The sequence below is a fragment of the Palaemon carinicauda genome, chromosome 7, assembly GCF_036898095.1.
Source record: "Palaemon carinicauda isolate YSFRI2023 chromosome 7, ASM3689809v2, whole genome shotgun sequence".
Taxonomy (NCBI): Eukaryota; Metazoa; Arthropoda; class Malacostraca; order Decapoda; family Palaemonidae; genus Palaemon; species Palaemon carinicauda.
Window position 1 is genome coordinate 169,021,613 of NC_090731.1, and position 15,412 is coordinate 169,037,024.

Genomic DNA, 15,412 nt, shown 5'->3' on the forward strand with positions numbered 1-15,412 from the left:
GAATCCTTTTCTTTTCATTCTTCCCACTACTGTACTTGTATCTTTCTTCTTATTCTTTCTATTATCTTTCTGTTCATCCTTATAATGCCTAATCCGTTTACCTGCCCTATCCCTATCACTTCCTTCCCCATTATCACTTATCCTAGCCTTCTCTTCCGCTATCAACCCTTTACCTGAAGCAGAGGCCACTCCGACTGCACCTTCACTCATGAACGTTTTCATCATTCCTATTACTTGCCCCATCATAGCTTCCATTCGTTCCTCATTCTCTCACATCCTTATCTCAACACCTCTTCTACTCTCGATACAGTTCTCTTAAACGCTTTCAGTTCCGTTAGCATCTCCACATTCTCACAATTCAGCCTCGCATTCTGTAGCAATAACTTGTTCTACTCTTTCATTTTTCATCAATCCTAAATCTAATTCTAATTCTAATCCTAATTCAGTCCTTCGTCTAAGAGTCCAGCTTTCAATCCCACCTCGGCAGTCTCTGTTCAGGCGCCAAAATAATCTGGTGGGATGCACAAAAACAACCCCCACACCCTTGATCACTCTAAACAGACAATTGTCTCCTCAACACAAACTTTCCCTTACGTTATCATCAACTATACTGTACAGTAGTCCATTTCTTTTATCGAGGCAGATTTGCACCGACTCGCAGCGGTGCCCTTTTAGCTCGGAAAATTTTCCTGATCGCTGACTGGTTAGAATTATCTCGTCCAACCAATCCGCGATCAGGAAACTTTACCGAGCTAAAAGGGCACCGCTGCGAGTCGGTGCAAATCTGGATCGCTAAAAGAAATTGACTATAGACTCTTAGACAGAAGGGAAATAAAAACAAAACAACCTTAATGCTATATTCCTTAAAACTAGAATGCTTAATACTTTTACAGTCAAATAAAATCTTCAAAATCATAACAAAGCTTAACACTAAACACTAACAAAACTTAAACTTAAATTCACTACTGTATAACCTAAACTTCAAAAACACAATATATATATATATATATATATGTATATATATATATATGTATATATATATATATATATATCTATATATATATATATATATATATATATATATATATATATATTGCGTGTGTGTTCACTAACACTTTTGCAAAATAGCAGTAACAAGAAAAAAACACTTGAGTAATCGTTCACTGAGCCAACTGTCTTAATTAGCACAACACCACTGTATGACAAACAGAAGACTGTCTGGTAATTTGCTACAATGGCCTTAACTCTTTAGGGTCATGGGTGTCAAAATCATCATCATCATCATCATCATTCTCATCATCATCATACGTAATCTTCTTACACAGGTCAGGTCATCAACAGTTGAGGAATCCAAAAGAGCAGTCTAAATACAATCTTCTATTACTGGCCAGGTCATCAACTATAGATCTAAATTACTAAAAAATAAGTTCTCCAAAGTAGGAATTACGGCCTGAAAATAAAAAAAGAAAAAACACTTACGAACAGTCCTAGCTAACTAAACTATCGAACTATAATCAAAGATGAATGATAAACTTTCTTTCATTCAGAATCACTCCTAGCAAATATGAACAAAATTGTACTTACTGATAAAATAAATAATCACTTCCAAGCTGGTTGAAATAAATTTAAAATCCAGCATTCGCAAACACAACTGCCTTTGTTTGCTGTCAATAATAAAAAAGCATTTGCTCAAGACATTCATCTCTCTCTTAAACTAGCTACCAAAAAAAAAACCTCAATTATTTTAAGTCTTTCTCACAACACACAACCATTACACTCTCTCTCTCTCTCTCTCTCTCTCTCTCTCTCTCCTCTCTCTCTCTCTCTCTCTCTCTCTCCTGAAAACTTTAAATCAATCAATCTCTCTCTCTCTCAGGATTTGGCAAAACAAAAAGAAAAAAGAAATCGAAAATTAATCCTCCACATCTTCAGATGATATTGGAACTGAGACTAGACACCTTTAACGCCTAAAAATGTTGAATGAATTGTAATTAAAAACAATTATTCAGTTGTTGGCACATTTGACCAAAATTTAAAACCCAATTATTTTAACAATATTATTAAAAACAGAGGAAAAATTAACCAAACCCGATTCCTGTTACTTAATCATATTCTCCAATTGCTCACTTCACAGGACAGTAACATTGTTTCTTCTGGAACGACATTTAGAGAGATGGCAGCTGGGTGCAAGCCGATACTCGGGTAGCATTGTCTCCGCTGTAGCGTTGGTTCTTTTGTCTCTGTGGTGATGATGTAGTAATGACATCATCCATAGTAGACAGTTCCTGAACTGAAGGTCTCTTATACGCAGTGTGTCCATGCTTTGCATGTTGATACACTGGCCCTAGAACAGTGGTATTTATGTCATATTGAATTACCTGTTCTAGCCTTTCACAGGAAAGCCCTTGGAGACCACACACCACATGAACCCTCAAAAATACTGATCAACCTTTATAGTTCAATGTTTGTTTTACATTTTATGTCAAACTAAACCGTTATAATTAACACCTGCGTCATCAGATGTCCACAGAATCTTCCTGTATCACCGTGTGACTTGTGTAAGCAGGCTTTGTAAGTAGGTTCCTTTGTGCAAGGAAATACAGTAGCTTGCTGAGCTTCAATTTTACTCTGGCTGCCGTATAGCATGTTGATCTTCAAACAGCTCTGACTAAATGGGATTTTTGTAGTGAATAATTGTTGAGGTAAAGAGGAATTAGCATGCCTTCTCAAATGTTTGTATGCCTGTTCATTGTCAAGTTAGTTCATTTACAGCTTTCAAGAGCTGAAATAGACTTTTTCTACTGTAGGCAGATATGTATGGTTTTTTTAAAGTATTTTTTTTTTGGTATAAAGGAAATTTGAGTAGAAGATACTTCTTTTAGATGATTATATGAGTATTTTATATTACAGAACTAGAATTTTCACCTGAAAAGAATAAGTACATTTTGAGCCCAGAATAGATATTGATATCCCTTTTTCATAATTTTCACATTTTACAAAAATAGATTGGAACTTTATTTTTGATAGCTTCCAGATAATTTTGATCAGTTTTAGAACTTTACTTATACCCACATGCATCATTGCCTTAAAATTTTGCATGTTGTCATCACTTAAAGCTATGCAGTTTATGTATTTCAAGATTTTAGGTGATGTTGATGCAATCATGGTTTATTGTTTCTTTATGATTATCAGTGTGGTTGAAGATTTGTGTAGTGTGTAGTGTTATTCATGGAAGAAGTTCATACACAGGAATGGTCTCCCTATAAAGCTGTCGAGGAAGGCCTATTGAAGTTAAATATTTTCATTGGTATTCTTTCGCACATTGTTGTTGATGATAGCAATAAAAGTACCTGGACATCTAACATTTACAGAGATAAGCAATATCTTTTGGGGGAATGAATGAAGAAACATTAATATTTTCTGGACATCTAACATTTACAGAGATAAGCAATGTCTTTTGGGGGAATGAATGAAGAAACATTAATATTTTCTGGACATCTAACATTTACAGAGATAAGCAATGTCTTTTGGGGGAATGAATGAAGAAACATTAATATTTTCTGGACATCTAACATTTACAGAGATAAGCAATGTCTCTTGGGGGAATGAAGGAAGAAACATTAATATTTTCTTCATGATTTTATGGAGCAGGTATTATCTTTAGAACAAAAACTCATCACTCCTCTATTAGTGAATTTAGGGAAAGGGCTTGTTGATGAATTAAGTGTAATTTTAATTGTCTTATCAGGCTGTTTAAGTATAGCAAAATAGAATTTTTAAGTCATCATGGTAACATCATGGAAACACCAGGTTTGACAATGTTAGCATGATGATTATAAGGTAAGATTCATTAGAATATGTACTATTACCTCATAAAGTGAAGCTAAAAATTATTCAATGTGAGTTAGGATTTTCCTGTAGAAAGTAAACAAATATTTGCATGAATTTAAAAAAGAAATGGAATTGATGTCAGCATTCTAACCAAGGTAACAAAAATCACTCATGAAAGGATCGCAGTCATCTATGAAAGGAATTATTCATTTGTTTATTTTTCCTCCAAGGCTTAAAAATCATTCAAGGTCTAAAATTTGCATTTTTTTGTATTTAATTATAATTTGATACTCCCTGCATTTATAATTTCCCTTTTACAAAAAACACACTGTAGTTACATTCCCCTATCACTTTTGTCCTGGGTGACTGTTTAACATTAACAATACCTGTACTGGATGCTTGTAGCTGCTTCCTTCAATACATTTTGTACACTGTACATTGATATTTAGAATCATTTATATTCATAGATATGATTGTTGAATCCTTGGAATTTAACGGGTCATCTGCAACATGAAATTATTATTGAAATTTATGTGAAAACCTGGTGCTATTCGTGGAATATGAGGTGAATCAAAACAAATATGGTTGAAATTTATGAGTAAGTGATATTTAGCTGAAAAGAAAAAATTAAAGAAAACTTTAACATTGTATTTTCTATCTTGACAGTGAAGAAGAGCATGATGCAATGATGGAGAAATTCCGTGACTACCAGAAAAGGGCTTCAATGTACTATGTGTATCACACCATTCAGCGTTATATGGTAATACTTCATCTGCTGTTATTAATAGTTATTGAAATATATACAATAATGCATTCAAAGATGCTCTTTATTTTATTTCTCTTGATACATGATAATCACAGATAAAAAGAACTCTGTCTAAATTAAGTAGAACTCTTAGTTTTGTGGGAAATTCTACTGTTTCACATACTGGTCATCCTCTTCTATTCAAGTGAGGTGCAGGATGACTCTCTCCTCTTGTTAGGACACAGTGATGCTTCTTGAAGATTTCAGGTCCCTTGTGGAGCACCAAAGACCTTTCCCGCACCGAAAGGGTGATAGATGAAGATATATAAAAAATATGGCTTCTTTTGACTCATGCTCTTTCGAGCATATGCTGATCCATTGGGATTTTGGAAATATCTTCTTGGTTCAACCGCATGAAGTTAAGAATATCAGATCAAGCCTAACCTTCAGGAAGAACCTGTTAGTGGCGTTAGTCCTGGATGTAGGAGTTTGAGACGATAGACAACCTTTGCTGCTCACTACCTACATGATTTTACCCATAATTCTTTGAATAACCCTATCCTTGGTCCTGGGGTAGCTACTGTTCTAAACCTACTACCTCACGGAACAAGTAGTATCTTGTCTAAGATAGCAGTTGCGACAGTTTAGAAGGAGGTGTAGAGTGTCTGGCCATTCTCCTCTTCCTTTTCCTCTTATTTGGGTGAAGAAGTTGCTTTGTTGGATGCTAGATGCAGGCAAGCCTCACAAACAAGTAACTTTTCTTTACAAATTTTGTATTGAAATATCTCCCCCAGGATCAATGAAATGCATCCAACCCATTTCTCATAAGGACTATACATTCAGACACCATATCCTTACAGATATAAGTTCTTTCACAACCTCCTGGTAGGGACATAGCCTAACACTGGCAGCATCTTTATGCTCAGTTTGGTAGGAGGTTGATGGGAGTCATCACTTCCGCTCTTTTCCAAGCCCAAAGTGCATTGACGTTTCCTGGGTTAGTAAACCAGTTAGATTGGATTTACCGACTTCCTTTCTCCTAAGATCGAGTCTCATATTAATTTTTGAAGGTTTGTATTATATATAGGAGCAAATCACAAATTTTGAAAATAATTTGTATTTTGACTGACCATACAAACCTGAGACCTTTAACCCTTTTACCCCCAGGCTATTTGGAAATTTCCAACCCTTAACCCCCAGGGGGTTATTTTTTTTCCATCACATTTTGCAGTATATTTTTTTTAAATTGCTCTAACAGCCTTAATTTTTGTCATAGAGAGGTCAGGTTCGTCTCATTCTCTTGGAAAATGGCTGAATTTTTTCAAAAAATTATCAAAAATATGAAAAAAAAAAAATTTTATAGCATTTTTTTGCAAGGACGTACCGGTACGTCCATGGGGGTAAAGGGATGGGTTTTGTGAAATGTACCAGTACGTCCTTTGGGGGTAAAAGAGTTAAGTTACTGTGCCCAAGTTTTCGGTTAAGGTCAAAGTGTATCCATAGTGCACTACGTGGTGAGTGGTCAGGGCCTCTGCTCCACCTGCCTGCTACTACTAATATACTGTATTGTTAAAAGTTTAAATGGCTGTTCAAGCCTTGCTTAAGTCATACTCATAATGAAGGTCTCAGATTTGCATGGTTAGGGAAAATACAATTTACCTTTAAAATATGTGATATTTTCTTTGCTGAATGATGCTAGAGATAGTTTTCATTTATTGATTAAAATACTGTGCAATACTGTAGATGGTCATTTATTGATTAACCCTTTTACCCCCAAAGGACATACTGGTACGTTTCACAAAACACATCCCTTTACCCCCATGGACGTACCGGTACGTCCTTGCAAAAAACTGCTATTCACAATATTTTTTGCATATTTTTGATAATTTTTTCAGAAACTTCAGGCATTTTCCAAGAGAATGAGACCAACCTGACCTCTCTATGACGAAAATTAAGGCTGTTAGAGCAATTTAAAAAATATATACTGCAAAATGTGCTTAAAAAAAAAATAACCCCTGGGGGTTAAGGGTTGGAAAGTTCCAAATAGCCTGGGGGTAAAAGGGTTAAAAGTACTGTACAGTCTAGTAGATTGAATTTTCTGTTGTATCTAGCCTTTTAGCCAATAGTACTTGTTTCTTTTTACTTTTTCCTTGATATTCAATGCATTGTTAGTTTGGAGTGTTGAATTACTTTGCTTAATTTTATTTATTTATTTCCAGGATGAACCATTTACATCTTACATGCCGGAAGCTCTCTTTAACATCTCGAGATTCTTAATGCATGAATTGATGACAACGCAACCAGCTGGTATATCAAAATTGTATCCTTTTATATATATACTTCCATCTCTCCTCTTTTTCACTATAGATAATTTTCTCTGTGAAATGTGTAATTATCAAATGTATTGTATTCTTTAATGAGAAAGAAGCATATACCAAAAAAAAAAGCATTATAAATGACGGACTATATTAAATGAAACTATAGTCCATTTCTTTTAGCAATGCATATTTGCACCGACTCGCGGCGGTGCCCTTTTAGCTCGGAAAAGTTTCTACATTCAATATCTTTGTTTACATCGCATATGTAGATGGCTGTGGATCGTCAGCGTCAACAGCTAATTCGTCTGTTGTTGTTCGATACGCATTTTTAAAAGAAACTGGTCGAAAGTTTGTTGAACTGTGCTCTTCTTTTCTTAAAGGATTACGTGATAGGGTGCAAAATCATATCAACAATACTCTGTTAACTATATATGACCATAATCATAATACCATCGTGACCTTAAAGACAGCTGACAACAAAACCAAAATAAAAACAATCGGTAATTGCTGTTGTTAAAATACATAATGAATTGATAATAGAAAAGTACAAGAATTATTAAACGAAGTTCAGATGATATCGAAAACAAGGATTATTCTAGACATCTTTCAGTACATACTGTATACGTTATGATGTCGGCCAAAGCTACAGATTAGCTGACCAAATCGAATGACGTGTTTTAATCCCAGCTTATGATCGAACATAGATTTAAGCAAAGTAAAAGTTTATTTTGTGTGTAGTATTTAGCTGACACTTTCTAAAGTAACAAAGATTTCTGTAAAATCTGTTTTATGTGTTTATAGTAAAGCACCTCCGAGAGAGAGCGAACGTATTCATATAACTAATAATAATAGCTAGGAATGAAAGGCATGAAAATTATGATATTCTATAACAAATAGGTGCTGATGTAATTTTCATTAGGAATTTATATTGAATGAGTTGAGAAATTTTATTGACAATATTTGTATGTTATTATTATTATTATTATTATTATTATTATTATTATTAGTAGTAGTAGTAGTAGTAGTAGTACATTATTATTATTATTTGCTAAACTACAAGCCTAGTTGGAAAAGCAGGATGCTATAAGGCCAAGGACTCTAACAGGTAAAATAGCCCAGTGAGGAAAGGAAATAAAGAAAAACTGCAAGAAGTTTAAGAACAATAACAACACTAGAATAAATTTTTCATATATAAATTGTAAAAACTTGAAAATAACAAGAGGAAGAGAAACAAGATGGACTAGTGTGCCCGAGTGTACCCTCAAGCAAGAGATCTCTAACCTAAGACTGTGGAAGACCATGGTACAGAGGCCTTGGCAGCACTACCCAAGACTAGAGAACAATGGTTTGATTTTGGAGTGGCCTTCTCTTAGAAGAGCTGCTTACCATAGCTAAATAGTCTCTTCTACCCTTTAAAAGAGGAATATAGCCACTTAACAATTACATTGTAGTAGTTAACCTCTTTAGAGAAGATTGTTTGGTAATTTCAGTGTTGTCAAGTGTATGAGGAAAGAGGAGAATGTTTAAAGAATAGTCCAGACTCTTCTGTGTATGTGTCAGCAAAGATGAAATGAGCTCTAACCATAGAGAGGGATCCAATGCAGTACTGTCTGAACAGTCAAAGGACCCAATAACTCTCTAGCAGTAGTATCTCAACAAGCGGCTGATGCATTGGCCAACCTACTACTGTACCTATTCTCCTTAGTCTTGAGACTGGCTGACCACAACAAGTTAAAAAATGTAATTGTTGATTGTTAAAATGCACTTGAAATTAGAAAAAATTATGTACAAAAATGTATCTCCATATGATTTATACTTTTATTCTTATTTATTGTACAATGATATTTTATGCACTGTTAATGCTCCAAATGGTAGATTTTTTAACTACCATAGAAAACGCCACTGTTTAGCACTAACTAATATAAAATCGCTGTCAGTGATGTTTTCATAGTTCATTCGCTAGGATTTATGTTAATTATGTGAATGTTTATTGTAAGTGTATTTTAATATAATTTTATATACCATACTTTAATTCTTGTATATTGTAAAGTAACATGTTTTAAGGGCTTTTAATGCTATTCCAGTGATGTTATGACTTCAATACTTGTGGCGGACAGACAAAGTCAAACAAAAGGACTCTTTGCTTCATTTTTATTTTCCCCTGTATTATTTTTGACAAGACGTAAATTTGAAACTGACTTAACTCAAAATCATATACAGTACTGTAAACCGAGGTATACCTGTACTCATTTGTTCCTACATGTATACAAACCTAAGTCCATTAAATATGTTTTCAGTGTAAGCTGAAATGGCTGTTGAAATAATTAATGAAGTAGTTAACAACAGGTGGTGAGCTTTAATTTAAACTACCCATCTCAACCACCCCTCTCTGTCCTGAATTGGAAGGTCAGAAGTACTGAACTCTTGACAGGTGGATGGGTGGGACGTCTCGCCAGCACTTAGCGCCTGTCGTTAAATACCTCGTTAATGATTTCAATAGGTGTACAGGCTCATACAGAAAATACTATCCCTATTTAAAGGAATCATGTTTTTATAGTTAGGAAAAATACTAATTACTTGTTTCTTTTACGTGCCATTCAAAAGTACGTAGTTTACTGGATATAGTGAGTGTATATGCATGTGTGTCTGAAGTTCTAAATGTTTATATTTAATTATGCCTATTTTCCTTAAGTTGGTTTAGCTCCACCATGTATACTTTAGCCAAACAAGCAAGAAACCTAGAAGCATTCAAACTTGCAAGATATGTTTTGGATAAGTTACAAACTCTACGTATTCCATCAAGATTTCAGGTGATTAGATACTTTTTCGGTATTCTGATGGATGTTAATACTGTATTTTAAAGGATGATAGAGAGATGAACATCGATGAAATATATACATGTTTTTGTTAATTTACATATAAATAAAAAGTGTTTCATGATAAATAATGTGCAAGATTTTAATCAATTTCATTTCAGGAAGACGTTGAGTTGGCTACTCTCAAAATCCGTGCCAAACCTTTTCACGACAATGAGGAGCACCAGCCTCTATGTTACCGTTGCTCAACTACTAATCCTTTAGTAAACAACAGTGGCAACCAGTGTGTTAATTGTGGACATCCCTTTGTCTATTCCTTTGTATCATTTGGTAAGTTCATTTATTATTTTCAATTAAACCATTTTCGTCCTCTGATTTTGACTAACTATCAATACAAGGGAGAAAGTTCTTATTTTCAATATTAAACTTACCCGATAATCATGTAGCTGTCAACTCCGTTGCCCGACAGAATTCTATGGAGGGATACGCCAGCTATCACAATACTAGAAGGGGGTGTAGTTACCAGCGCAACCTGTGGCCAGGTACTCAAGTACTTCTTGTTGACACCTCCTCAATTATTCCTCTGTCGTGCTTCCGGCAAGACGTTCTGGGATACGCTTATGTTCTTGGAGTATTTTCACGACTTTGGTGAAGTATTTCTCTTTGATTTCGGCTGTCGCTTTACTGGAAACTTCTATATTAGCTTAGTTAGCTTTTGGAATTAATTTGATTAATTATGGTGACGAAGAGAGTATGAACTCTCTTTCACCTTTAAATGGCCGACCCTTCCCTTAGACGGAAGTGTTGGTGTCTAAGAGAGTATAGACTCTCTTTCTTAATTTTGCTTAACAAAAGTTATAGATTTATTTTATATCTCTCCGCCTCTTATAGGCCTCTTCGATTAACTTCCTTTTTTTATAAACTTATTAAAATTAATTTTTATATTTGTTTATATTCGACCTTCCTAATAGTAGGCGGTCTTTTCTTGTTACCGAAGTTAATTAACATTGAGCCCGTCATTTCGGTTTTACCTGTTAACATATTATGCTATTTTAATGTCTTTGAAAGAATTTCTTTGATAGTCTAGTACTGTTTTCAAAGTTGAACTAACGTTTTGTTTTGTCTCTGCAGTTGTTGACGTTCAGAACGTTCAACTTGCACTCTATCGTTACGATAGAGAAAGAATTTTCACGGTTTCACATTGCAGTAAGAGTAACCGTGTCTAGCGTTTTGTTCATTCTTTCTTAACTTAATGGTTTTAATCCTAATAAAGGAACTTTTCATTTTGGGAAATATTTCAGTTTTTTCCTTTAACAATAATATGTTTTAACGATATATATGATTGGGCTCTTCTCTCAGGTTCTAAGTCAAGAGAGAGAGAGAGAGAGAGAGAGATAGAGACGGAGGGAGAAAGAGGAGGATAAACGTTTCATTCAAGCCTGCCAGGCGTACGAGTAACGTTGTTATCGTTTTTGCTCTTCTCCCTAGTCTCTTTAGGGGAAGAAAGTAAACGTTTCTAGAGTGATCTAGTGTTTAGTCTCTTTCCAGCCACTGAATTTTATATCTTTCATTAGATTTTTCTGTTACATTGTAATTCTGTTTTCGCAATTACTAACTTTTGAGAAAGGATAGAATTGCGTGTTTCAGGTACAAACCACTTAAAGTTTCGAGTTCAGTGAAATAAGTGCAAACAGAAAATCAAAGTGATAAGTGATTAGCGCAAAGTGTGTCAGTGTTGTGCGTGAGGGTACTTCTGTACGCGCCAGTCGTTCTCCCAGTCCGGGACCTCTTGCAAGCTCCCAAGCCCAGGGGAGAAGCAATGTCGAAGGACAAAAGGGTTCAGCAGGCCTTGATCGGCGCACAGAAGTATCCTCGGTGGTTGTGGGCGTGTCTTACCGAGACCGTCACTCCCACCCGCAGACGATTGAGCCCTTATTTTGCTCGTCTGCAGAAGAAATTTAGGGGAGAAAACGCTGGTCTCAGGTCTCAAGACCTCTTAAACATAAAGTCCAGACCTATGCCAGACGTACGAAGTTAGAGTTCACAACCCGGATGCAGTCATTGGGTTAGCTCTGACTCTCCTCAGTCATCAGTTGAATGCACTCCGCCTAAGAGGAGTAAGGTTCTGCCACAACAGATCTCTGCTGTTAAGGCTTTACCTCAGCAGACCTTAGTGTCTGCCGACCCCAAGTTGACTCTACTGCAGTCCATGCAGTCACAACTTTCGGTCTTGATGCGTGAGTGTCGGGCTGAGAGTGTTGCGCCTCCGCCTCCGCCTACACTCCCTCCGCCTGCGCTCGCTCCGCCTGCGCTCGCTCCGCCTGATCGCAGTACCACCTGCCAGGCGTACGATGTTGAGCCACGTTCTGAGTTGGCTGTTCCCAGTGGTGCTCAGCCTCGGCCTTCTTTAAGGCAACCTTTACAATGGGATCAGGAGGATTATACCTCTCTTCCTCCGCCTCCACTTGCTGCTCCACCAGTGATGCAACACTCGGTTGAGGTACAACAACCTCTCCCGTCCTTGAGTCAGTCTCCTCAGCTCTCGCTGCAGCGAGCTCAACCCTCCACAAGGCAAGCACCACTACACCTTAGCCTTGCGCCTCAGGAGCCTCAGCTTGCGAGACATTTACCTTGTTCTGCGCAGCCTCTACCTTATCGCGCTCCGCTCACACCACAGGAACAGGAACTTGCTACTCCGCTTCCGCCAACCGCTCAGCAAGCGCAACCCTTGGGTTCAGCCACTCATGCCAGGAGTCAGCCTCCTCCACCCATGCGCCTACCTTCTGCTACTTCCTTTGATCAGCCTTTGCAGACTGAGCCTCAGGTGTTCCCTCAACAGAGTCTTGAAGAGGAAACCACAACTATTGTTGTTCCAGCTCGTTCTGACTCTGCTGTTCAGCATACCTTACCTCCATTTTCAAACCTTATGATAATGGAGGTTATTTGTATTACTTATAAAAATATATTTGTATTCCTTGCAATATATTTTTAACAATATCGCAGAATATGGCAAAAAATATGAATCATGAGTTATGAATGTAAGGTAAATATTATGTTGATATTTAAACCCATGCAAGCATGCATAAAGCACTCTAGCACTGGTCATGGAATTTCTGAGAAATGTTAAACGCCATGCACACGCTCTGCTTACCTTACAGCATGCTCTACATACAGCATGCTCTGCATACAACATGCTCTGCATACAGCATGCTCTGCATTCAGCATGCTCTGCATACAACATGCTCTGCATACAGCATGCTCTGCATTCAGCATGCTCTGCATACAACATGCTCTACATTCAGCATGCTCTGCATACAGCATACTCTGCATACAACATGCTCTGCATACCTTACCGCATGCTTCTCAGTCACACATCTTTGGTTGTTGCCAACTCACTAGACTGTCAAGCAGTTTCATAACGTTGCCTTCTAGTCTGCTGCTTTTGCACCAGTGAACCCTCACTGAGAGAACTTAGCTTTTCTAGGATATGGTCCCTGTAGATGAGAAAGTTCTTTTCTCCCTCCTTCTGATATTCCCTTGAGGACTCTGTCATTTGGAGGGAGCCTTTAGCTGCATAGCCTCCTATGGACTTTTATTTAAGCGTAACATGCTTCCAGGGAAGGTAATGGTTCCACTTCAGTCGCTAATCCCGTCTGTTACCACACCTGCTCCCATAGACCTTGAGCTGTGTTGCAAGACATGCAGTCCAAGCTTAGTCCTTGTTAGAGGATTTTTTGTTTACGGAGTCAATGTGTCACGGGGAAGACGTTCAACAACCAACAGAAGTGACTTGTTGTGACGCAGTGCGGCAACCTCAGCAACCCGATAAGGAGTTGTCTGTACGACCCAGACAGTCTAGACAGATTCGGGTTGTCACTGTACTTCCTCGCTTGCCCATGATTGACAGTTCACAGACTGTGCAGCAGTACCATGATCTTGTGTCCGGCTCCGTCAGACGACTGGCTTTTAAGAGCTCCCACAAGTCGTCGCTGTCTGGAGATTTTCAAATGGACTATGGATCTGACCAAGGAACTGGGCCTCCTGGTCAATTTTGAGGAGTCTCAGCTCGTTCCATCCCAGACTATTGTCTCCTTGGGTATGGATCTTCAGAGTCGAGCTTTTCGGACTTTTCCGTCGGCCCCAAGGATCTTCCAAGCCCTAGAATGCATCCAGAGCATGCTGAGAAGGAACCGATGCTCAGTCAGGTAGTGGATGAGTCTAACAGGGACACTTTCATCGCTGGCCCTGTTCATCGTGTTAGGGAGACTCCACCTCCCCCCCCTTCAGTATCATCTAGCTGCTCACTGGATAAAGGACATGACGCTAGAGACGGTCTCAGTTCCTGTTTCCGAAGAGAGGAGGTCTTCTCTCGCGTGGTGTAAGAACAGCTTTCTTCTCAAGGAAGTCTACCTTTGGCTGTTCAGAAACACGACCGCCGTCTCCTCTCGGACGCATCAGACACGGGCTGGGGTGCGACTTTGGACGGACAAGAATGCTCGGGAACATGGAATCAGGAGCAAAGGACACTTCACATCAATTGCAAGGAGTTGTTGGCGGTTATTCTGGCCTTGATAAACTTCAAGTCCCTCCAGCTTAACAAAGTGGTGGAGGTGGACTCTGACAACACCACAGCCCTGGCTTACATCTTCAAGCAGGGAGGGACTCTTTCGTGGAAGTTGTTCTAGATCGCAAGGGACCTACTCATCTGGTCTAAAGATCGAAAGCTAACTGGTAACGAGGTTCATTCAGGGCGGTATGAATGTCATGGCAGATCACCTCAGACGGAAGGGTCAGGTCATCCCCACAGAGTGGACCCTTCTCTAGAATGTTTGCAACAGACTTTGGGCCCTGTGGGGTCAGCCAACCATAGATCTGTTCACTACCTCGATAACCTAGAGACTCCTGTTGTATTGTTCTCCGATTCCAGACCCAGCAGCAGTTCACGTGGATGCTTTTCTGCTGGATTGGTTCCATCTCGACCTGTATGCATTCCCGCCGTTCAAGATTGTCAACAGGGTACTTCAGAAGTTCTCCTCTCACAAAGGGACACGGCTGACGTTGGTTGGCTCCGCTCTGGTCCGCGAGAGAATGGTTCTTAGAGGTACTGCAATGGCTGGTCGACATTCCCAGGACTCTTCCTCTAGGAGTGAACCTTCTAAGTCTACCTCACGTAAAGAAGGTACACCCAATCCTCCACGCTCTTCGTCTGACTGCCTTCAGACTTTCGAAAGACTCTCAAGAGCTAGGGGCTTTTCGAAGGAGGCAGCCAGAGCGATTGCCAAAGCAAGGAGAACATCCACTCTCAGAATCTATCAGTCTCAAGGGGAAGTCTTCCGTAGCTGGTACAAGACCAATGCAGTTTCCTCAACCAGTACCACTGTAACCCAGATTGCTGACTTCCTGTTATATCTAAGGAAAGTAAGATCCCTTTCAGCTCCTACGATCAAGGGTTACAGAAGTATGTTGGCAGCGGTTTTCCGCCACAGAGGCTTGGATCTTTCCACCAACAAAGATCTACAGGACCTCCCTAGGTCTTTTGAGACCTCAAAGGAACGTCGGTTGTCCACTCCAGGCTGGAATCTAGACGTGGTCCTAAGGTTCCTTATGTCATCAAGATTTGAACCTCTCCAATCAGCCTCTTTTTAGGACCTCACATTAAAAACTCTTTTCCTCGTGTGCTTGACAACAGCTAAAAGAGTAAG

The 15,412-nt window shown here is 38.5% G+C and overlaps 1 protein-coding gene across 1 annotated transcript in view; it reads left to right on the forward strand.

The window, feature by feature from the left end:
* Oseg1 (intraflagellar transport protein Oseg1) overlaps window positions 1-15,412 on the forward strand; it is an 87,026-nt gene that overhangs the window by 49,331 nt on the left and 22,283 nt on the right. The window contains exons 21-24 of the mRNA XM_068377131.1: window positions 4,498-4,591; window positions 6,796-6,896; window positions 9,596-9,704; window positions 9,872-10,040. Coding sequence (XP_068233232.1) covers window positions 4,498-4,591; window positions 6,796-6,896; window positions 9,596-9,704; window positions 9,872-10,040 — 473 coding nt within the window. The remainder of the gene's footprint in view (window positions 1-4,497; window positions 4,592-6,795; window positions 6,897-9,595; window positions 9,705-9,871; window positions 10,041-15,412) is intronic.